At 38.9% G+C, this 23,391-nt stretch overlaps 1 protein-coding gene across 2 annotated transcripts in view; it reads left to right on the top strand.

Annotated features, from left to right (window-relative positions):
- The window catches only part of IPO5 (importin 5), a 72,600-nt gene that overhangs the window by 4,850 nt on the left and 44,359 nt on the right, over positions 1 to 23,391 (top strand). For both annotated transcript variants that reach the window (XM_067536926.1, XM_067536925.1), the window contains exons 2-9: positions 1,296 to 1,376; positions 12,194 to 12,386; positions 13,118 to 13,220; positions 13,477 to 13,573; positions 14,658 to 14,762; positions 19,118 to 19,240; positions 19,317 to 19,437; positions 22,144 to 22,231. In XM_067536926.1, the coding sequence (XP_067393027.1) occupies positions 1,296 to 1,376; positions 12,194 to 12,386; positions 13,118 to 13,220; positions 13,477 to 13,573; positions 14,658 to 14,762; positions 19,118 to 19,240; positions 19,317 to 19,437; positions 22,144 to 22,231 (911 nt within the window). The remainder of the gene's footprint in view (positions 1 to 1,295; positions 1,377 to 12,193; positions 12,387 to 13,117; positions 13,221 to 13,476; positions 13,574 to 14,657; positions 14,763 to 19,117; positions 19,241 to 19,316; positions 19,438 to 22,143; positions 22,232 to 23,391) is intronic.

Below are 23,391 nucleotides of genomic sequence, written 5' to 3'. Positions count from 1 at the left end.
ACAGTAGACTTACTAGTGTTCCATTGCCACCCTTATTTCTGTGCAGCTATGGCACTGCTTTCAGAGGTGCTGCCATCAGCAGCGCAGAAGAAAGGGTGCAATGTGAACTAACTCCATTGTGAAAAGTGATTATAGATGGTTTCTTTGCACCCCCAATATTAAACAGTAACTATTTAAAAAAAAAAAAAAACTTTTCTGCTTATAACAATAATTTGATAAAAATGTGTTTTTAGTCTTAATTTAAAAGTGATGAGAAAAGAGAAATTCATTTTTAATAGGTTTATAAATTTAGCATTTAAAATAGTGTTCAATATAAATGTTTTTGGTTGTTTTTTTTTTTTTAAATAATTGAGCTCACACTTAGAAGCTTGCTGTGTGAAAGGGGTCACCAATACAAAAAGTTTGAGAACCACTGGTTTAGAGTGAAGGGAAGAACAGATTGGACTGTAGTTCTACAGTCCAATCACAGGTGGATTTGTTGAGAATGGGGTTGATGAGAATAGTCTTGTAATTTGAGCAGAAATTACCTAAAGGTTTGTGTCAGTTGTTTATACATGTGAGATTTGTTAGAATTTGAGTAGAAAAAGGGATTACTTGTTACCTCATCTCTGCAGCTAACATTTTTTGAGAAAGAAAAGGTATGTTTTCATAAATAAAACTTGCTCATGAATCTGAAATATCAGTTGGAAATTCATACTTGGCTCACATTATTTTGTCTACAAAAGCTTCTGGTATTTGGTGTCAGCCTTCACTTTAGGTCTTTGAAATAAAACTTTATTACATATCCAAGTTAGAGATACAATAACATCTTTCTGGAAGTGTATAAGGCAGTTTCCTTCCAGCTCTCATGAGGTAAGGTTTCATATTTAGAGCCCTTCAAATTCATGGACCATTTTTATGGATCACAGCTCAGATGCGATACAAATTTTGTCACTGGTGCACAGTGACCTGTGGAGCTGTTAGGAGAGCCTTGGAAGTCTGCGGATTGTGGATATCCGTAGACAATTTTTGCTGATCGTGGATCGGATGCGGATACAAAGTTTGTATCTGCACAGGGCCTATATTCATATTGCCGAGCCGCCTATAATTTTATAAAATATTCCAAACTTTTACTACATTTATCACAACTTGTTCTTTCACAACTTAATTTTATGTATATGGTGTAGTATCTTTTTTGTTTAATTTGTAGCGGATTCGCCAATTGGAGCAATTAAGGTTCTTAATGTTAATGCATTTTGTATGTTTTCCAGCAGTAACTTGCTGGCAGTAACCGCTATTCTTTCCTTTACATGTAGGAAACATATGAGACTATCCCCGGCCAGTCCAAGATCACATTCCTTTTACAAGCCATCAGGAATGCTGCTGCTGCTGAGGAGGTATGTAAGAATCATTCTGCAAAGTATTCAGAGAGTTTCTGGGTGGAGAGAGAAGGATATGGAGGACGAGAGGGGGTTGTATGAGAGCTGTTTCATTGCAGGGATGAGTGACTGAGTGACAAATCTGGCATTTTTTTATAGTAGGTCATCCTGAATTCAGCATATTTGGAAAGAGTTGGGTTTAGATTTCATTCATATGTCATTCATTGTATGTATGTGCCAGTGGATTTGTTGTACATTTGTCTTTTTGAGTTTCCTAATTGCTAATTCTGTTTTGGGGATTTACAGGGACTGGCTGTACCTGCCTTGCTTCCTGTGTGTACATTGTCTCAGCTGAAATAACAAATGGTCCTTTTTCCTAGAAAAGCTTATCCATGATATTTATTACATGAATGTTTATGAGCATATTACAGTAATGTCACTATAGCTATGGTTGACAAATTACTTCATTTTAAGACCAATTTCTTAAGTGTTTTCTTTGGATTGAAATTTCTAATGTTTCTCAGACAAAAAGTGAAGTGCTTGGAAAAATTGCTTAAGTTTTGTTCAACTACTTTTAAGCTAGCTGAGCTTGAAGGAAAAGTATTTTGAATGTGTTAACTATTCACATATTTTGAGTTCTACTGGGAAAAAGATTTTCTACAATTGATCAATAGTCTGGCATTAGTTTAGAACTTGGATTTGTGTACTATAAAACACTAAAGTTGGCTTGTGTACTATAATGTAAAAAGGTAACAAAGTGTGCCTTTCAGGTATTCACTTTGTTTTGGAGTGTTTGCACATTGCTGGATACCCTGTAGTTCAGAAGTAATTAACCTTACAAAGAAATACTTATCCTTCAACAGTTGGGCAATTAAAGTGGAGAACTACTAACCTAACAATACGTCCGAAAACTCAGAATCACTTTAGAAATGTGAAAGAGTACTTAATTTTTCTGTATAGAGCTTTAATTGGGAAGTTGTCATTGAATCATGAAAAGATGTTTAAAATATCATTTAAATTCCTCTATAAATATTAGGGAAAAAATATGAGACGAGCAGCGTTATCCACAGTCAAACAATGACTTCCTTTATATACCTCACATGAAGCTGTCAGGGAGAAAAGACTAATGATACTGCTACTGTCCCAGATGCCAAACCACCTTCCTTTGACAAGCTCTCTCAATATTAAGCATCTCTGATTTTGGACAAAAATTAAGCATCTTATGAGACTGAATCTGTTATTGCTGGTTGCTAGCTGCATAAAGCTGAATTCTTGTCCAAGATCAGAGGTGCTTAGTCTTGTACTTGTAATTTCAGAAAATTATGGAACCCTCTTTTATGTATTTATACCTGTCAGGGAAAAGGAGGTACTTTGCAATCTTTCCCTTCAGAAAGTTGTCTTGGTTCCTACATGTCATATTTAGAGAACTTCTGCATATTGAGCAGGTTTTTATTTGTCTAAATTGATACTTACAAAGTTCTACCTGATTATGTTCTCCACAAAGTATTATTGCTTTTATTCCCGTTCAGCCCTATAATTTAATAAAATTGGCAAGAACCAGGGTGTTCATGGTTTATCAGGATCTCCAGAGTTCTGTTGCTTACCAGCCTTGGGCTTTTGGCAAGTAACAGCACTTTGCCCGACCTGTAAAATAAGAATAATACTTGCAGGCTCCAAGAAGTGTTGTGAATAATTAATTAGCTAAAGTTAGTACATAGCTTTGAAGAGCTAAACCACTGTATGCTGATTATTTTGATTATGTTTAATGTCTTCTAAAGTAGTTGGTATTTTACAAACTTGTTGGAGTTGAGTGTTCATATACCTGTTGCTTAAGTCAAAAAATAATTTAAAAGAAAAACAAATGATGGTTGAAAACAATTAAACAACAATAACATGAGAAATTGTAGCCTCATTTTAAAATGGACTAAGTTTGATTTTTAAATTGACAGACATTTTAAAAATTACTTGAAGCCCTTTACACAGTGTGCTGACATTTTAAAAAATGTTTGGGGAGGAGGGGGTTCCTGCTCCCAGCTGATATTTAGAAGGGTCTTTTGCTGAAGCCTGAGGATGCCACCACATACTCAGGCCTACCTTCTTCCTCTCACCCCTTTTCTCTGTGCATACTCGTACCAGCTTCCTCTTTAGTTTCAGCTTTGATCCTACTGCTACTAGTAATCACTCTCTTTAAAAGGGGATGAATATTTCATAAGTCATTCTCATTGTATTGCATTGTATTGGCTAACAGTTCTTGGATTACTGGTTTCAGCAACTAGGGAAATTGTAATCTTAGAATACTGGATGCACAGGCAGGATCCATGGCAAGATTCTTTCTGATCCATTTTATGGATTTGTGGATGTTTTCCTCTACAGAACATGGATAGAGTTATGAAATATACACATCCTGCAGTTCTTGTCAGATCCCTCAATGAATGTAGATCATGTCTGTGAATCCAGAGTGGGTCCTTTCTAGTTACAGGCATGAATGAGCACTGTAGTAAATCATTAATTTTATTTTAGGATTTTCTCTAGCACCCATCAACATAATAGCTTATTTGTGAAGTACTGTGGGGCAAAGCACTGGACTGGGACTTGGGAGACCTACATTCTGTTCCTGATTCTGCCACTGGCCTGCTGGTGTGACCTTATTCCTCAGTTTCCCCCTCTGTAAAATGGGGAAAGTGATGCTTAAACCTCGATTATAAAGAGGTTTTTTTTAGATCTACTCATTTAAAGTTATGAGCTAGGTATTTGCATTGTCTTTATCTTTATTAATTTATCTTTCTTTGAATTATGTATTCATAGGGTTCGATGCTTGACTAGGCTGAAAATTATTGGTCACTTGACCAGTCAAATATTGTTCAAACAATGTCTCATGACAGTAATGGTCAAGTATTTTAAAGCACTAATTTACTATAACAATAATAGTAAGAAAAATAAATTTATAGTCTCCAGTAGCTTTTACTTTAGATATTGATGCTGCATTATGAAAAATTACTTAACTGAATTATTTTAATTGAGGAACAATGTGAAGCACAATGAAATTAAATTTTAAAAAGTGAAAAATTACCACCTTTTTTATCAATGTTAGTTTAGCACTTAAATATGAACTTTATTCAAGGCTGAACAGTTAGAAAAAAAAATTAAAACACATTGCATTTAAAAATGACTTTCTTTTATAGTTGCTCTTAGGTGTGCAGCAGACCAAGTCTTCAAATGTCTTGCTTTACATTGTCAGCTTCAACTACTTCATCTATAGCTTTATCATCAGAATCTCCTCTGTCTGATGCATATTCAGTCAACTCTTCATCTGCCGTTTTCTTCTCTAATCTTAATATGGTCTTGATATATGCAGTGGTTTTGTAGACATGTCAATCTGAGGTTAGAGACAAGTTGAAAGTGATCACTATATCTGACCTATCAGTCCTCATCCGCAAAGGAAACCTGTACAGCACTTCCAAAAGACAAGTCTGGAAACTTAAATTCATAATCTTGCTAGACACAAAAAATCATGGTCTTAAATCAGATGTCTTCAACCTATGGGGTGCCCCCCGGCAAGAAAAAATGTTGAGGGGGTGCTAGGGAGCATGGCTGTGGCCGGGCCCACCTCAGGCAGGGAGGAAACGTCACCCAGCCCTGCTCTGCTCCAGGCTTTGTTTTGCCTTGGTGCCCGGCCATGACCTTGGCCCCCATCTCCAGACCCCTACTCCGAGGCCTGGCCTCACCCCCACCTGGCTTGGGCCTGCAGTACAGCTCCTGGTCTTGGTATTCTTCCTGCCGCCACCCTCCCAGGGTCAGCTGCCAGTTTCAGTGACTAGACCCTGGCGACTGGGGGCCCCGGAGTCCCCAGGGACAGCCTTGGCCCCCAACCACAGCCCCCCCCGACTGTTGTCCAGCTCCCAGCTGCAGCCCCTGTGGGTGGCCCTGCTCCTAGCCTCAGTTGCCGGGGGCGGGAGGGAAGGGGGTGCAGGGGTCAAAACGTTGAGGACCACTGTCTTAAAGACACTGGATTTGTGGCTTATTATAATAATCTGTAACCCACTACATTCCTGCAAGGGTGTAAAAGGGCACTTCACCTTGAATGTTCCCTTAGAACATGCTAAATCTATTCAATATTGTATTTAACTGTGACACTTGTAGTACCTTTCCCAGGCTTAAAGAAGACCTCTGTGTTATCTGAAAAGCTGCTCTCTCACCAACAGAAATTGGTCTAATAAAACATATTACCTCACCCAGCTTATCTCTCTAGTCTTGATACACAGTCACCAGCTTCCAAGCAGTGGAAGTGTTCAGTTTTTCTAGGTTTTGAATGGATGATTCCCCAAACTATCCCACTTTGTTTTGCACATGCAGTAGCACACAGAAGGATGAAAATAATTTCTGCCACTGTAGCTAGAATGCAAGGACAGAACCTTTTTCACTATGATGGAGCAAATGGTTTTGATTCAACTGCTGGGACTGCACTCCACATTGTTTTATTACTTAATGGGCTACTGCTAGTTTTATAGTTTGCAACCTCTGTCAGAATTGTTTGTTCATTTGTATATCCTTGAAAATTTGCAACAGCTGCGATGAGGTCATATGCTGAATCAGTCATCAGCAAGATCTTGGCCCTGAAAGTATGGATCAAGAAGGTAAGCAGCATTTGAGCCAGTGATCACTTGATTCTGTGATACTATTTTCTGTCTCTTTTCAGCTTTTGTAAGTGGGTTTTATTCAGTATTCTCACAAATGTTTCTTAATGTTCAGGAACTTGTTCTTAGAATCAGACAGTGCAAAACTATCATTTGATATTCTGAATGGATTGTGCTATGAGTTCAAGCAATGAAGTGAATTTTGAAGTTTTGCATCCAGCAGATTGTCAAGAATTTCAGTTACTCTGGGGAAACACCTGGCCACCCTTTCTTTAGCATCTTGCATATTTGAAGATTTTTGAGACATGATAGAAAAGGCCCATCAAGAACGACACTGCTTAATCAGTGAAGATGAAATTAAGTGCTGTATTAAATGTTGCTCAGGAATGGCTGCAGGCACTCATTTGTTTTCTGAAAAATTGGCAATGCTTTTTCTCTTTTGACATGAGAAAATTTTCAGATCTGCAACATAATCAATGAAAAGCTGCATTGTATGGGCAGCAGATCCATAATACAGAAGGTAGGATACGCATTGATCAACAAAGCCCAAGAAGCTTTCATGTTAGCTTGCCTGTTAGTCACAACTGAAATAACCTTCCATGGATCCAATTTGTTCTTTATCCTTTATCTTGGCAGAATTCAATTTTGTCTTTTATAACTTCGATGGATAATATTGATCTTGATTCTTAAGCATTTTTATCAATTTTATGATTTCACAGTTACATGAAATTTTGGATGTTTAAACAGATTTTTATTTGATCAATTTAAATGTTCACAGTTTTGGGAAATTGTGGGAATGAGTCAATAATTATTTAATAATGGCATTTAAGTTCTCAAGCATCATTTTTTTTCTCTGCCTATCTGTAGATGTTGATTATTATCAATGGAAATATTTTTTGTTTGTTTGTGTGTTTGCTGAAATCAACGTTTACTGACACTTCCTGATAAAAATACAATCCTGCCAAGCCTTATATTTTTTTTAACTGGTCAGCAATATATTGGGCTGTGTGGTGATACTCAGTTGTGCATTGGAGTGAGTAAAACACTGACTGTGGAGTTACGAAGTGGCAAATATTGCTCCATCTGTCAGATACTAGAGATGTGAGGAGCTTGTTCAAGAAGAGCACTAACTTTTTTACACTGCCCATTTTGGCATTTTGAAGACTTCCTGCATGCCATTTCTTTCTTGGTGCTTTGTAAATTGGAACTGAAAAAATTCTAGCATACAAGGATTTTCAACTATATATGAAATGGTGTATTGCGAACATAAATATCCTCTAGCAAACGTATATTAAAGTTTGTTTTTTCTGGTGATGGGATCAAAAAAACTTTTTAATATAAATTTGATGAACATCTGAAGACTTTCCAGGAGTGTTCATTTTTGATGCTGAAGTGGATGGAATAGCAAAGTTCTTATTAGAAGATGAAGAAATGGGATTAACTTTGCTTTTTGTCATTATTTGACTATCTTCCTGAGAAGACTCTGTGCTTCATGATGCTATTGCTTAAGATGAAGTAGGAGAATGCACTGCAGAAAATTATTGCTGCAGACCAGGTTTCCCTTTCTTTTCCTGTTTGACTGCAATCATCTATCTGATAGTAGGTGGGCACATCACAAGAATTCTTCAAGTACTTGTTCATGTCCATTCCAATGTAGGTGTGCGTGCGCTGCGTGGACAGTCGCTGGAAGCTTTTCCCTGGTGGTATGTGCCAGGTCAGCTGATGTTTCCTGGAGTGGCACCCTCATGGCGCAGTAAATGCTGTCGCCCCCTGCCCCCTCAGTTCCTTCTTTCCGTCAGTGATGGTCACTGGAACTCTGTTCATCTCTTGCTTCGCAAGTAATATTCCTTAGTGGTTGTTCCTGGAAATAGATTGTAAATAGTGAATTAGATTAAGCACTTAGAGTACTTGGAATCCCCACCCTGCGGAGCTAGTCTGCCTAGGGCTTCAAACAGTGTGACTTGCCCAAAGAACGTACCGGTAAGCAACCCGCATGACAGCTGCCTGAAGTGCCTGGGAGGAGGTACATTCAAGCGAAGTGCCAGATTAGTAAGAACTTTAGACCGCGAATGACAACTAGATGTGGTACAGCGTACCTCCTCGGATAGGAGCATCCCAGCCTCAAAGAGCCTTCACAGGTCTGGGGGTTCAAGGTGCCAACTGCCACCAGCACCAACACTCTTCCCTGGTGCCCAGGAAATCTGCACTGACAGCGCAGCACCACTCCCCCGTGCTAGTAATGAAGAAGAAAACCAAGAAGTCGGACCAAGGGCATTCCACAATAAAGAAGACCATGGAGAGAGCAAGATCCGTGCCAGACTATTCTCAGACAGTCATCAGCCAGCCAATACCATTGACTCTGGCCCCATAGGGGGAACCATTGGGTCCAGTGCTCATGGATTCCCTGCTGAGGGTGAGCCATGAAGGAGACTCGACCCTGGTAGCACCATCAATGCCAGAGGTGTGTGAGGTGGCAAGGAGTCTCTTGACCCTCCAGCACCTCCATCTCCTTTGGGCTGTGGCCCACAAGGGACAGTTCCAGCACCATAAGAAGCCACCCCACAGAGGCAAGTCCTGGTCCTGGGCAAGCCAGTGATGACGAAGCACTGACTCCCTCGCCCCCCCTCCCCGCCCCCTTCCCCCCCCCCCCCCCGCCCCCCGGTGCGCGCACACACACACAATCTCACTTGGCTTTGCAAGGCTTGACTCAGTGACAACCATTGCTGGCCCGGCACCAGTTGTCACTGCAGCACTGATACACAACACTGAGGGGCATGGGATTCCCATGGTCACCCAGAAGTGACTTCTTTGGCTCAGAATCTATGGTGTAGAGTCTTATGGGTCACAAAGGAGCAGGCATCGGGCAGACCAGAAATATGTGGTCATGACTCAGGGACCTGTCCTGCCAATCCCCTACATAATGGCAGATGCCATCTCAGTGGCCATTGTGGGCACCGTGGATAACTCGGGCTTTTCAAGGCTCCTACACAGGTTGTTTGCGTTTAGCACCCTCCAAGGTGAGAGATTCTCCGCCTTCCCCATTGGAGGGGTTCAGTCTCAGGAGCGGAGGTTGCAGATGCCCATGATACACCTGCTGGGAGGTCCCGTCAGCAGTGGAGGAGGTGCAAGTCCCCAGGACAGTTCTTGCTACCTCATCCTGTTCTCTGGACAAAGTGGTTGACACATACACGGCACATCCATGGTATGGGATGACTAGAAGGCACATCAGGAGCTTTTGTGGAGGATGGCTCAAAATCTCAGCCTAAAGATAGAGGTGATTGCAGAGTCAGCCCCTGCCTTGGTGGATATACTAACACCATCTGGACCAGTGAGGGTGGCCCTACCCTTTAATGAAGCCATTTTGCAACCCATAAAGGCCCTTTGGCAAACTCCCACATCCCTCTAGCCCATGGTGAAATGGGTTGAGAAAAGGTACTTTGTACTCCCAAAGGGGTATGAGTGTCTGTATACACCAGGATCCCTAGTCATAGCCCCAGCCAACGAATGGGAGAGACAAGGACAAGCAGGTCCATTGCCGAAGGAAACTGGACCTGTTAAGGAGGAAAGTTTATTCTACAGGGGGCCTCCAGTTGAGGATTTCTAACCACCAGGTTCTTTTAAATTGGTATGACTTTAATTTCTGGTCAGCTGTATTAAAATTTAAGAAACTCCTACCACTGGAGTCCAGATCGGAGTTTGCAGCCTTGGTGGAGGAAGGCAGGACAATAGCCCAGTCATCCCTCCATAATGCCTTGGATGCTGTGGATGCAGCCACAGCCGTAGTAATGAAACAAAGTTCTTGGCTTCAGTCTCAGGCCTGCCCCATGAAGTACAACAAACAGTGCAGGACCGTCTTCTCTGAACAAACAGATGCGCGGCTTCATAATTCGAAAGATTCCTGTGCCACTCTGAAGTCTCTGGGCCTCCACGCTCTGGCCCTGTCCTGAAAGCACTTCAAATCCCAACCTTTGGGTTGCTTCTACCCACCAAAGCATCAACTGACAGGACTTTGGCTGGTGGCAAAACAAGGGCTTTAGAAGGAGGCATACCCACTATTCTTTGTCGGTCTATGCCTGTGGGACAAGCATTGGGCTCTAAGTAGAACTTTTGAAAGTGAGCCTGGGGGCGCTACACCAGTCCAGAACTTTGGATCTTATCCTTACGTTTGGGGGCCATTTATCCCACTTTTACCAGGTGTGAGTCCACATCACCTCAGATCACTGGGTGCTCTGCACAGTAGAAGTGGGATACACCCTTCAGTTGAGCTTGCGTGTCAACACTGCATCCTAACCCTAGGTTAAGGATTTTCTTCACCCATGCTCAAACCTAGGGCTCTGGCATCCACATTGCAGTGCACTGACACGAGTCAAAGTAACCCTATCCCAGACTGTGCATAGTGTCCATCTCCCTTCCCCTCAACTGTCCCCCCACCCCCATGTCAACACTCTAGCTCTATGAATATGTTCTGAGTTCATTTCTGTATCTTTGTTTAGTCAGTTTAGATTATAAACTCTTCAGGGCAAGGACTTTAAACAATTTAAAATACAATGTGCTTTGAAAACCACCATGTATACTGCTGGACGGTTACACATTCATATATACGTACATACATACAATGTTCGTTTTGGAATATTGTAGCCAAGGAAGATACTCCACTTTCAGCTAGTTCATAACAGCTGATGTTAGCCTATAGTAAAGTTGAGTGATTAAGACATTTAAGTAGGCTTGCTAAATGATGGCACCAGGATGCAATTGAAAAGATAGACCAGCACCTACATCAGGGCATTTATGCTGGAATGTTTGCAACATTTGACCATGGTCAAATACGCATTTAGTTTACCATTATTACCAATTGACCGGCTTTCCTATGTATTTTTGTGACCCTCTCATCACCAAAATTAGGTATGCATAATGAATCTTCTAGTGGGCTTTAGGGAAACACATGCCCTTTGCCTTCATTGATGGAAGGAAGTTCTTCTTGGGGTGTTCAACTTGGTGTCTGCTTCCCCTGTTCCCCTTCCCATCTAATTTCTCTTCTTTCTACACCAAAATCAGCTATTTTTAAAGTGTGTTTTGGATTTCTAAAGATATAAATTATCCATGCCTTTAGCATAACTGAAAAATATGTGCTAAGGAAAAAATAAATTTAGCTGTTTTCTCAAACCAGAAAGGATAGCAAAAGAACCTGCTGCAGTCATTGATTCAGGTATCTTAATCAAATTGATAACAAATTTTTACCTATGTTGATGTTTTGTGGGGTAACCCTGTCATCTGTGAACAAACTTTAATAAGTTTACATTTCCTTCATCACTTTGGGATAACTGAGATTGCTTAACAGCAGTGGCTTTCAACCTTTTTTCATTTGTGGACCCCTAAAGGATTTCAATGATTTGGAAATATTAGTTGTCATGGGTTGAAAACCGCTGTTCTATGGTAATGGCAACCTTTCATGGACCACTTAGATGTGCTCTGCGGACCCTTGTGGTCTGTGGACCACAGATTGAAAACCATTACTTTGCAGAATATTCAGCGACTATGTAACTTCCTAAACAAATCAAAGCTTCTTTCATTTAACAGAACTTGTATTCCTCCATGTACATTAGGACTTGTCTAAGGCATTCATGCAAAATTTCAGAAGTGTTTTTTATGACCATATATTTTTCCAGGAACATTTGCTGGTGAATCTGTTATCCTTAATGTTCATCCTTAGAGTACTTCCCCTTCCCAATATGTTTTTTAAAACAGTTCCTGAGAGGTTTTAATGTCTTGTAAAAGGCAAAGTCCTGGCTTAACTGTGGAACCCTGATAGTGTTTGCAAAGTGCTATATAAATGCAAGTATTGGTATTGTTACTGAGTAGCAGATGAATGCAAATAGGGAGCATAGAGGATGTAGTACACTTCAGTACACCTTTTTGGGGAGGTTAGGATACATCTGTTTTAGTTTTAAAAATCTGTGAAAAGACTGCTGCATTTTAGAGAAGTATTGATGAGATCATTTTCATTTTTTAAAAATGTACAACCTTAAACTGCGTATGCACCTTATCCCCTTTCCAAATAAATAATTTGATTAAATAGCTCTTCAAACAGAGTATTGTGTATGAAAATACAATGTTTCATAGAAGTAGTAGAACTAATGTCTTGTTTTTGATACTTCTCCCCAGGAAAACATATTGTAATATATATATATCTTTTTGTAATAGGCTAGACAAATGGCAGCTGTCCTTCTACGACGTCTGTTGTCCTCTGCGTTTGAGGAAGTCTATCCAGCTCTTTCACCTGATATTCAAACTGCCATCAAAAGTGAACTCCTGTTAATTATTCAGATGGAAACACAGTCTAGTATGAGGAAAAAAATCTGTGACATTGTTGCTGAGCTGGCCAGGAATTTAATAGGTATATTATGTATGTGCAGTGGTCACTAATTCTGTGGTACACTTCTTCTATATGTAAATTTCTGCATTGTATTTTGCTTCCTAATCTCCAATAAAATTTCAAAGTACAGTAGCGAAGTATTTTGGAAAGAGAATAAATCTAGACAGAAATGTAAGTAAAATGGTTAAATATTACAGCTTAGAAAGAAAACATAACCTAAACAAAACAGATGTGAGTTTGATGTGTTGGCAGCTGCAGAAGGCACAGTCAAAGAAACATAATTGGGGTGGAGTAGGATTGTCTTAAATTTGACTTCCTTGACTTTGTCAAGTCTCCAGTGCACAACTGTAATGTAATATATATGAAAATATTTTTTCATAACCATAAATGTTGATTTCTGTACCTCCCAGTATTTTTGCTTGTCTGATCCTCTTCTCCTTTAGTCTTACCTTTCTTACATTCCTGGAATACTATGGCCTTAATACATACGCCATTTAATTTTGTTTACTTTTTTCAAATAAAATTCCAATTACTTTTAAATGTACTGTTTTTCTTACCAATTAGCTACTGTTGAAATGCTGAGCTTATTTTAGCTAACTTAAATTCTGCTCATAGTTCTGAGTTAGTAGAATGATGGAAGAGTAGAAATAAGCTTTGCACAACTGATATCCTAATATATTAACCACCATAAGTTGTATTTGAGACTAAAACCACCTAAAGTTTATTTGCCTTGTGAACTTTGACTTTTCTAGATGAGGATGGCAATAATCAGTGGCCAGAAGGTCTGAAGTTCTTATTTGACTCCGTCAGCTCTCAGAATGTGGGACTGCGTGAAGCTGCTCTGCACATTTTTTGGTATGCTTCTGGACCTCAATTAGTGCACTTTAGTATTTAGCCAGATCAAATACTTGTAAGAAATGCGAGATAGGAGAAACTGTTATAGTTTACTTTATAACTGATTATGCATCCTGTTTATATTCTGATATATGGCATTCTACTTGGCACCCAGAAAACAGGTAGGGTATTTGTTACTGATTTTAAGTGTATCTTAAAGCTCCATTTGCAGTCTGCTAAGGAAACATACCTAATGCAATGTTAATGTTATCTTTAGGAACTTCCCTGGGATTTTTGGGAATCAACAGCAACACTATTTGGAGGTCATTAAGCGGATGTTGGTTCAGTGTATGCAAGATCAGGAGCATCCAACGGTAATATACATGATGTTCTTTTATAGAATCATAAGAGTACGATGATCCCATGATTAGAGTGCTAGCTTGGGACTCTGTGGACATGGGGTTCAGTTCCCTGCTCTGCCATAATTTTCCTTTCTGTCCTTGAGCAAGTCCCAGAGGGGTAACATTTTCAAAGGTGCCTAAGTCATGTTGGAAGTAAGTCAGATTCACATTCCTTTATTCTTTCCACCTGAGTCAGCTAAAGAGACTTTGGGCATGTCTACACTAAAAACTTAAGTCGACCTATGTTAATTACTCTGGTGGTTCACATCACACTACCCTCCTTCTGTTGGTGGTGTGCCTCCTCACCAGGAGTGCTTTTACTGACTTAAGAGGGGCGATATGGGGGGATGAGAGCCAGGGCTCTCCGCTCCATGCACTGCTCTTGGTGGGGAGCAGTGAGGAGGTTTAGGGGAACTGGGAGGGCAGTTGGCTGAGAGCGGGGAGCCCACCCACCTGCCCAGCTTTCTTGCTGGCACCGTGAAACTGACAAGAATGACAGCCAACAGCCCATGTAAGTAACCTGCAATGTCTACATGGACACTGCATCATCAAAACTACACCAACATAAGCCCTAGCCTTCTTGTGGAGGTAGTAGGGCACTTAAATCATTGGGAGCAAGGCTGTATGTATACTAACACAACTAGGTCAACGTAAACTGCCTTACGTTGACCTAACTCTGTAGTGTAGACCAGGCCTTAGCTTACAAAGTCATTTACATGGTTTTAAAAATTTTACCCTTTGTCATTCAATTCTGCATCTGTAAAAGTTGAATAATACTACCTCACAGGAATGTTGTAAAGATGTCTGAAATTGTTTGTGATAAGATTTCTGATGAATGAGTTCATTGAAACCCTTGGTGAAAAACATCAAACTTTCCCAGGTGGATGTATTTTGCAAACTAAAATCTAATCTAAAATGTAGCCTTTCCTATGGTGACTCTAGTATGACATATTAACAGTTAGTTTAAAAACAATGTCAAATATGAAAGCGCTCAAACTTTTGTACCATTACAAACTCTGATCTTAGCCTGAAACAGCCTTTTTTTCTTCCCCTCTAGATTAGGATGCTGTCTGCAAGGGCAGCAGCTGCATTTGTACTTGCTAATGAGCACAATCTTCCTCTTCTGAAACATTTTGCAGACTTGCTACCTGGAATTTTGCAGGTAAGAAGCCACGCAGAAGGTGTATTTCACTGCCACCTATTCTTGCCATGTTCCATGTCAATCATATTGCCAAATCTTTCTCTTTCCCAATCTATTTTGTTCACTTAGACTGTAAGCTCTTTGGCACAGAGATTTTCCCATTGTCTGCCCACTCACAACAGCACTCAACATGTACTTGAAACACAAATAATAAATAGGGTCTAAGATAAAATACTTTTTGCATCTTTATAACTAAATTTCTATGGAAAATGGTTTATTTTTAGTGGTCGATATCTTAAAAATTATGGTAACATTTGAGGAGTAAAAATAATGAACGAAATCTGTTTATAATAAAAATTTCCCTGATATGTGTTTTTTAAAAATTATCCTGAATTGTGTATTATTAGAAGATGTAAGATTATAAAATTGTAAATAGTAAAGCAGGATGTTAAACATCATCTGCATGCAAAATTACTCTATAGTTGGCTGGAGAGATCTCTGGCCCAGTGATTGCTTTTAATAAATCTTGGAAATCTAGGGAATTCCAGGAGACAGGAGAAGTGCTAATGTTGTGTGCTGTTGTTCAAAAAAGGCAGACATGATGATCCAGGTAAGTTGTAGGCTAATAATCCTAGGCAACGTAATGAAAACTCTGGTTTTTGGTATTTGGCGAAGAACGAAGCAAAAGTTGAGAATGTAATTTATGCTAATCAACATGAATTTATGAGAAATTGGTCTTGTCAAACCTGATTTCATTTTTTGATGAGATTACAAGTTTGGTTGATTGTATTACAAAAGTGCATATCTGACTTTTGTAAGATGTTTGACTTAGTATTACAGAGCATTTGGATTTAAAAAACTCTTGTGCTATGAAACAGCAAAGTACACATTAAATGAATTGCTAACTATCTCAAATTTAATTGGCAATAGGAATTGTCATCAAATGGGTGTGTTCTTTGTGAGGTTTTGCAGAGATCAGTTCTAGGCCCAACACTATTTGATGCTTTCATCAGTTATCTGGAAGAAAATATAAAATCACTGCCAATAAAATTTGCTGAAGGCTCACAGATGGAGTGATAAATGAGGATAAGGCAGTCATACAGAGTGATCTGGATCACTTGGTAAGGTGGGCCAATTCAAACAAAATGTTTTAATATGACCAAGTGTAAGGTCATACATTCCCAGTCCTTGTTCCTAACATGTATCTTAGAAAGCAGTGACTCTGGAGAAGATTTAGAGGTCATGGCAGAAAAGCAACTGAACATGAGCTTCCAGTGCAAGGCTGTGGTAAAAAAGGCTATTGTGATCCTTGGATGTGTAAGTGGGGGGAGTAGAGAGTTGGAATAGGGAAATTATTTTACATTTCTGATACTGATGAGACTGATACTGAAATACTGTGTCCAGTTCTGGTGTCTGTATTTTTAAAAGGATATTGAAAAATAGGAAAGAGTTCAGAAAAGAGCCACAAAAATTACTTATTGGCTGGGGAAAAAATTCCTTACTGTGAGATGTAAGGAGCTCAATCTGTTCGTTTATCAATCAGATTGAGAGGTGACTTGATGAGTAGAGGAAAAACCTTTGCCGGGAGATAATACTGGGTATTAAAGGGCTTTTTAGCCTATCAGAGAAAGGCATAACAAGAGCCAATGGCTGGAAGTGGAAGCCATACAAATTCAGATTAGAAATGTCAGTTAACAGTAAAGGGAAAACTAGCCATTAGAACAAAATATGAAGGGAAATGGTGAATTTTCTGCCTTGGAAGTCTTAAATCAAGAGTGGATGCCTTTTGGAATATATGCTCTAGTCAAACGCAAACTATTGGGTTCAATACAGGATTAACTGTAAAATTCTATGGTCTGTGATACACAGTTCAGACCAAATGTTCTGTTGGACCCTTCTGGCTCTAGATCAGGCTGGATTAGATTTGTTTTGAAAGGGATAAAGTTGTGCAAAAGTTGGAATTTAATCTAAGGGTACTTAGTTTTGGGAAAAGCTGTAAGTGGAATAGATTGAGCTCTACTTGAGCTGGTATTGTGTGGTACACATGGTTTTATAAGAGGAAGTAGGTAATAACATTTGTTTGGTACAACATTTGTAGTAGCCATAGTGAGTTTCAGGCAATTCACCTTGCATAGTGCAGTTCAGAGTCGGTTAAGAACATTAGTAACCTTTGTTGCTAGGGTCAGGAGGATGGCAAGTTGCAGGAGGCAGTGGAAGCTATAGACAAAGCCTCCTTTACTCTGATAAGCTGAACCTGAATTCTGTGCCAAGATTCCTGCCTTGTGCAGCAGACTGGAAATTTGTGCAGCAGCTTCATTTAAATGAAAAATTCAGGATTTTTAAGTGAACTGTGGAAATGAATATTCGTCTACAGGAATACCTGTTTGTTTGATACTGAAATCGGGTTTTTTTACACTCAAGATTTTCATTTGTTGGGCAAATTTTTTTGACAATACATAACTATTAAATGTGGTGGGGCCTGGTAGAGGGTTTTAGTAACTGAGTAGGATACAATTAGGGCTTTTGGCAGCAAGAAAGAAGCAAGGAAGGATTGTGGGGATAATCAACCTGTTCATACTAAAACGTTAGTTTTCAGATTTAACAGCTCATTTGGATGAATGTGTTCAGTTTAACCTTCAGAGCTTCAATTTCAGGCCTTTTGAAGATTCAGCAAAACTCTTCATTGATTGCACTTGGTTCATGATTTCAAGGTTTCCTTTGCAACCTTAAGAGATGGCTATATATTTGTAATTGAAAACTGATTCTAGTCCACAGTTCTGTGGCAAGGATGGATTCTGTGACTATGGTAACACGATATGTAGGTCCTTGGTTATAAATAGGAGATGAGAAGTGTTAGGATAGTTGTGGGGGGACCTATGGAGGCAGTTGGAAAAGAATTCTGCGGCTGTTGAAGTTAATTCTACTGATTAGCTAGTGGGAAGGATTTGAAATGTTGAAACAACCAAGATTAAAGCTTGGCTTTGGACATCAGTGTGACATTCTAGATGACCAGATGAGCCTTTTAAACCAGACTTTTAAAACCTTAGTGTCTAAAATTTAAATACTTAATTCACAGTTGAGCATCTAAATACAAGAGTCCTGACTTCCAAAGGAAATGAAGCACTGCAGCTCCAACTGACTTCAGTGATTTGGGTACTCGGTACTTCTGGAAACTAGGCCATTTATATTCAGTGTAGAATATGAATTTGGACATGTGACTTTAGATACCAGGCTTGAAAATATTGACACTTTCTTTACAATTGCAGCCCAGGTGGCAATAAATCACTGAAAATGAAGAAAAATCCCTGTGTATGTTATACAGGAGCCAGAGTCAGAGCAGTGGAGGGTACTGACTAATATAAGGATGTATAAGCAAGGTCTTCCATGTTGGAGATAAAACTGTTCTGAGCGCTTGGGCCATCTGTAAAATGACATCTTAATTACGTTGAAAAGCAAGATTGTATTATAAATCAAAGAACCGAATACAACTTGTAACTTGTTTGATTTAAACTACTCGCAAAACCTGGTTAATAGTGATGCAAATATCTCTTATACTGATAAAAGATGACCTCCAAAGGAATAAAAGTGCCTCTTTAGGATGTAAAGAGCAGAAGACTTGTCTTTGTTATTTTTTTGCCTTATTTTTCCTGGAAGACCCTTAAATGTGAGTGAGGAAACTAGTGGGATTTTGATACTACAGTATCAAAAGAATGCTGCTTGACCAATTAAAAGGGCAAGAAAGTTTTAGTTAAAATTAAATAATCGTTAACACAGATTTAGACAGCTGCTGGCTAGTAGGATATCTTTACAAAAAGTTGAACAAATTCTTCATTCCCATGCCTTTAAATTGAGGGCTCACTCTAGTTCCAGATTCTCCAGAAAAAGCAAAGAAGAATAAATTTGATATGCCTGGTATTTCTAAGGTGTGTTTTGTTTTTTAAAAACTTTAAGGCAACATTTATACAACAAAGAAATAAAATGAGCATGAACTTTTGTTTTTTTTTGTTTTTATTTTGCGAGTGACCTTGAGTAACTAGTTAGTGAATAAGACCTATGAAGTACTAGACATGCTTTTTGAAAGTTATTCCTGTTAAACTGCTAAGACATGATTTTTACCATTTGATCACTACAGACTTACTGTTATGGCTTGATTTTAAGAAGTTGTCTCCCTGCTCCCTCCCCCTCATCCCTATTACGTTGGCTCTGCTTATATTAACACCAGTGGCAACTAGTCACACATAGGAGGATTAGAACCTTATACCTTTAACTTCAGTGAACAGCCTGAATTAATATTTTTACAGAATGTTAATCCATAATCAAGTGTTTGTAGCATCAGTAAAAAGAAAATATTTTAATTTCATTTTAATTTTTTATAGGCTGTAAATGACTCCTGTTACCAAAATGATGACTCCGTTCTAAAATCCCTTGTAGAGATTGCAGATACAGTTCCAAAATATTTACGTCCACACTTAGAACCTACGTTACAACTAAGCCTGAAGGTAAATCTGGAAATTACAAACAGCAAATTTTCATTTGCTAAACTTCTGGTCTAACCATTCATCTTCAATCTTGCAGTTGTGTGGAGACACCAACCTCAATAACATGCAGCGTCAACTGGCCCTGGAAGTAATTGTGACGCTATCAGAGACTGCTGCGGCTATGCTGAGAAGACATACCAACATAGTTGCACAGGCTAGTAAGTAAAATACTCCTTTTCTCTATCAAATAACTTGCCTCCTTTTTAAAAACACTTGATTTTTAGTCTAAATAAATGCAAAACATTTATTTAATCACCACCTGCAAACCCCTTAATCGGTTTCCCAAAACTCTTTATAGTAAAGGCCACTTCTTATGAACTTTGAGCTATTTTTCCCTTTCCTGATTTGGTGAAAACCTCCAGTCTGCAGCTGCATAACTCTTCTATAGCAACTACAGCAAATGCTTATGGGAAAAGTGATATTGGGAAAGCATTTGATGTGTGTTTAGCTGTCACTCAATACAGTCCAAACTTTCGTAGTAGGGTGCCCATACTTGTGTTTGTATAGTGCTAGAGTCCTAAATTCAAAATCTCTGTTTAGGCACCTAAAGTGGTCTCATTTTTTTGGAGTGTTGAGGGCCCTCAGTTCCCACTGAATTGACATTTCCCATTTAATATTGGTGAGTGCTGTGATTATGCCGCATCTTTGAAAATCAGGCAGTTTATTCAGATGCTTAAATATGGTTTTACATTTTAATCCAAAATACTGATTAAAATCTAGATTGTAAAATCTCCAGGACAGGCACCATGCCTTTCTCTAAACCATGGCATGCAGTTTGACACTAAAAATAATTTTCTCAGCTGGACAACCTTACAACAAAGTACTGTTTTTGTATGGATAACTACATGCATATTGCTCCACCTGCCAGATTCTTTTGTGAGCAACAGGTGCTGAAATAAACAAGTCATGCTCTCTGAAAGGATTAATTTTTTTCACACAATGGTAGTTGAATAGACTGGTGCACTATATGCTAGATCCCTGGAAATTATGTGAAGGCAACTTGCTATTTCATTCTTCTGCAAGTTCAAAAAGAGCTGCTTTATGCTTGTAACTGATTAAGGGATATTAATCATCAAGGTAGACAGTAAAAAAAAAAAAAAAACAACCTTAAGATTTGCTATTTTTACCTGTATATCTAGAAGAACAAAACTGTGGAGGTCAAAGGTCTTTACATAGTGTGCGTGAAAAGCAAGCCTTTTATAGTGGTGTTTTTCAGGAATCCTTTGTTAAATGTTACTCGTCTCAGTTGGCATAAGTATTTTAAACCATTCATGAGGTATTCATTCATTTGTACACTTCCAGGTTTTGGGGATCTTTGAATCTTGGTGCCAGTGACAATGTGTGGTTGAGACTGATTTTAACTGGAGTTGAACACTGCTGTTCAAGAGCCTCCCACTACTGCATGTGTATGCTTACAAGTCATACACGTGCGCTTGGACAAGCCTATCACCTCAGCTGCAATTCTTTGAAGCAGCGTCGTCTTAGTGCTTTAACACATAGGCTTCTGATAGTCCATCATCACATTAGAACTTTTGGTTTGTATGCAAGTGATTATCGTGGTGGGCAGATTAAAGCACTTTGAGAATTTTGCAGACAGAGTGCAATTTCCTCTGGTTTACTGTACATACCCACAATTGGTTAACTCGTATCTAAAAAATTTCATAAAGCTCCAGGATGGCGACTATGGCTGAAAACTTTGCTCCTCAGGCACAATGGAACTTTTTACCACAAGAATGGGGTTCATCTATGCAGGACCACTTTCTCAGCAGCTGGTCCAAGACTGGCATTAACTCCCTAAGGGCTTTCACAGACCTACTAACTCCTGTTTAAAGTTCAAGGCACATTTCTCGCCTTCTCTAATATAAACATATAGCCACATGTACATCGTGTAAAAATCTATCAAACACTACACTGCACACACAATTATCCTGGGAGGCAGAGCCTCAAGTAACAGAAGTTAGTCATGTTTAATGGAAGACACTCAGATACTATGGTGATGAGGGTGCTATTAAAACCTATTTAGAAGCTAAGGTTCCATATTTACAGAGTAAACTGTTTATTCTTCAAACACAGGGATGGGCAAGTTGACAATTGATGGATGAAGTGTCCAAGGTTGTTCTTATCTTGAGTTTTTGAAGGTTCTAAGGTACTTTCAGTGGGAAAGGCCCATTTCTAAAGGGCTTTATATCCTGTTTGCTCAAAAAGATCAGGCAGAACAGAGGGACTGCACACTTGCAATCTAAAACAGATGGTCAAGATGAAGATTACGCCTGTCTGTGTTCCTCTAAATATGTACAGCCATTATGAGAATTACTTACTGGTCTGTTTACCATTATTCAGTGAATAGCTTTTTAAGCTTTCATCTATGGCAGGTAAACTGTCTGTGCACACACAGCTCATCATGGAGGGCAGGAAAACTGGGAAATAAGTATTCTTCTGTAGTTAGTCATCAAACTTTCTTTTATCAGCCAAAATTCAGAGGATTTCTTGTCAGAGCTTTCATAAATCAATCAAAGCACATCCTAACTCTATTGGCATGTTTGTCAACCATTGCTAAATCTTTCAAATGGATGTTTGGCAGCCTTTACTGAAAAATTACGTTGATAAAGAAGAGGTCTGTTTGTTTTTAGGTATAAAATGGTATTCCTAATTTCCATTCCATTATTTTTACTGCTTCTGAAGCAAAATGTTCTGAAAAATGTCCTCTTCTAAACTCATTCAGAGCTACAGATTTTAGTAAACTGTAATTTCTTTGGGATGGCCATGAAATAAGCATAAAAACTTTGCATTGCTGTTTGGGAACCTATTTCAGGTAAGAAATCTAAAGAGTTTAAAAAACAATTTATTGCTCATTTTGTGTTTAGTTCCTCAGATGTTAGCAATGATGGTAGACTTGGAAGAAGATGAAGATTGGGCAAATGCTGATGAGCTTGAAGATGATGATTTTGACAGGTAATTTGCCAAACCAGCTGTCTCAAGTAAAAGAAACCATGTAGCATACAGGTGACCTGTCTGTTTGCAAGATGGGAAGGTAGGTTGTTTAGCATCCTGCACTTCCACTCTCTGCCTGTCCACCACCAGCACACACACTATTCTTACAGATAGTGGAAGTGAAAATAGAAGCTTTGTGGTATAAGTTGGCATCACAACTGGCAGAAAATAATTTGAGGTGTAGAATTACATGCAGTTGAGCTGGAAGGAAAGGGATCAGAAACAGGTTATTTTTGAACAGGAGCAGTGCTATCCAAGGGGACGGGTGAGCAGAAGTATGTAGCCTTTTATTTTTAGTTTAAATAATTTTAGAGATGTTGTATCACACCACTATGGATTTGGCTTTGACAGCTACAGCCTTAAGTTCAACAGAGCTACCTATGTCACTTGTTTCAGATCTAGTGCACATCAGAACACATGAAAACTAAGGAATGTAGCACATATAGTCAGAAGAACAAAGTCTAATCTTTTATCAATTTTATTAAAGCTGCCAGTGCAGTTCTGACTATCTCAGCCTATACAAATCCTAAATATATCCATGCAAAAATTATAGCTACAGTCATACTCACACTTTCTTATATAGTGTTAGGGTCTGATGGGTCTCTCAAGGAGTGATCATCAGTAGAAGGAAGGTTCCTTCTGGAGTTTTCCCATAGGAAGCTCAATTTTGCCAATCTGGTACCCTCTTTCAGTAATGTAATTTTGACTATACCTACGCTCTGCACAGGTGCATAGAAGTGCCAACTCTTTTTCCTTATTGGTCTGGTGTCGCCAAAACCTTAACGTACCCATTTTCTATAGGTTCTGTATTGTTCCTTTTATTCTCATTAGTGTTCACACACAACCTGTATCCTGTGGTTAAGGCACATGTTACAGAAAAATGTGCTTCTAGAGCATTTCTGCGATCTAAAATTATTCTTCTGGCCAATTTTTTGCGATTACACCCTTTGGTATATCTTTTCCCATAATCTTATAGCATTGGGTTATTCTTTGGTCACTTACATATTTATGTCTGCATTTTTATCTCTAAGGCCTAAAATAGCTAAGCTAAAATCTTAAAGCCTCAGCCTATACACCTTTTGTTTCAGCCTTCCTTCCTTAGATACCTAATACATATTTAT

This window comes from Emydura macquarii, unplaced genomic scaffold, assembly GCF_026122565.2.
Source record: "Emydura macquarii macquarii isolate MOO-44397 ecotype Brisbane River unplaced genomic scaffold, CSIRO-AGI_Emac_v2 contig_3671, whole genome shotgun sequence".
In the NCBI taxonomy this organism is placed as follows: domain Eukaryota; kingdom Metazoa; phylum Chordata; order Testudines; family Chelidae; genus Emydura; species Emydura macquarii.
The sequence above is the reverse complement of the archived record's forward strand: the minus strand, read 5'-3'. Positions and strand labels throughout refer to the sequence as shown.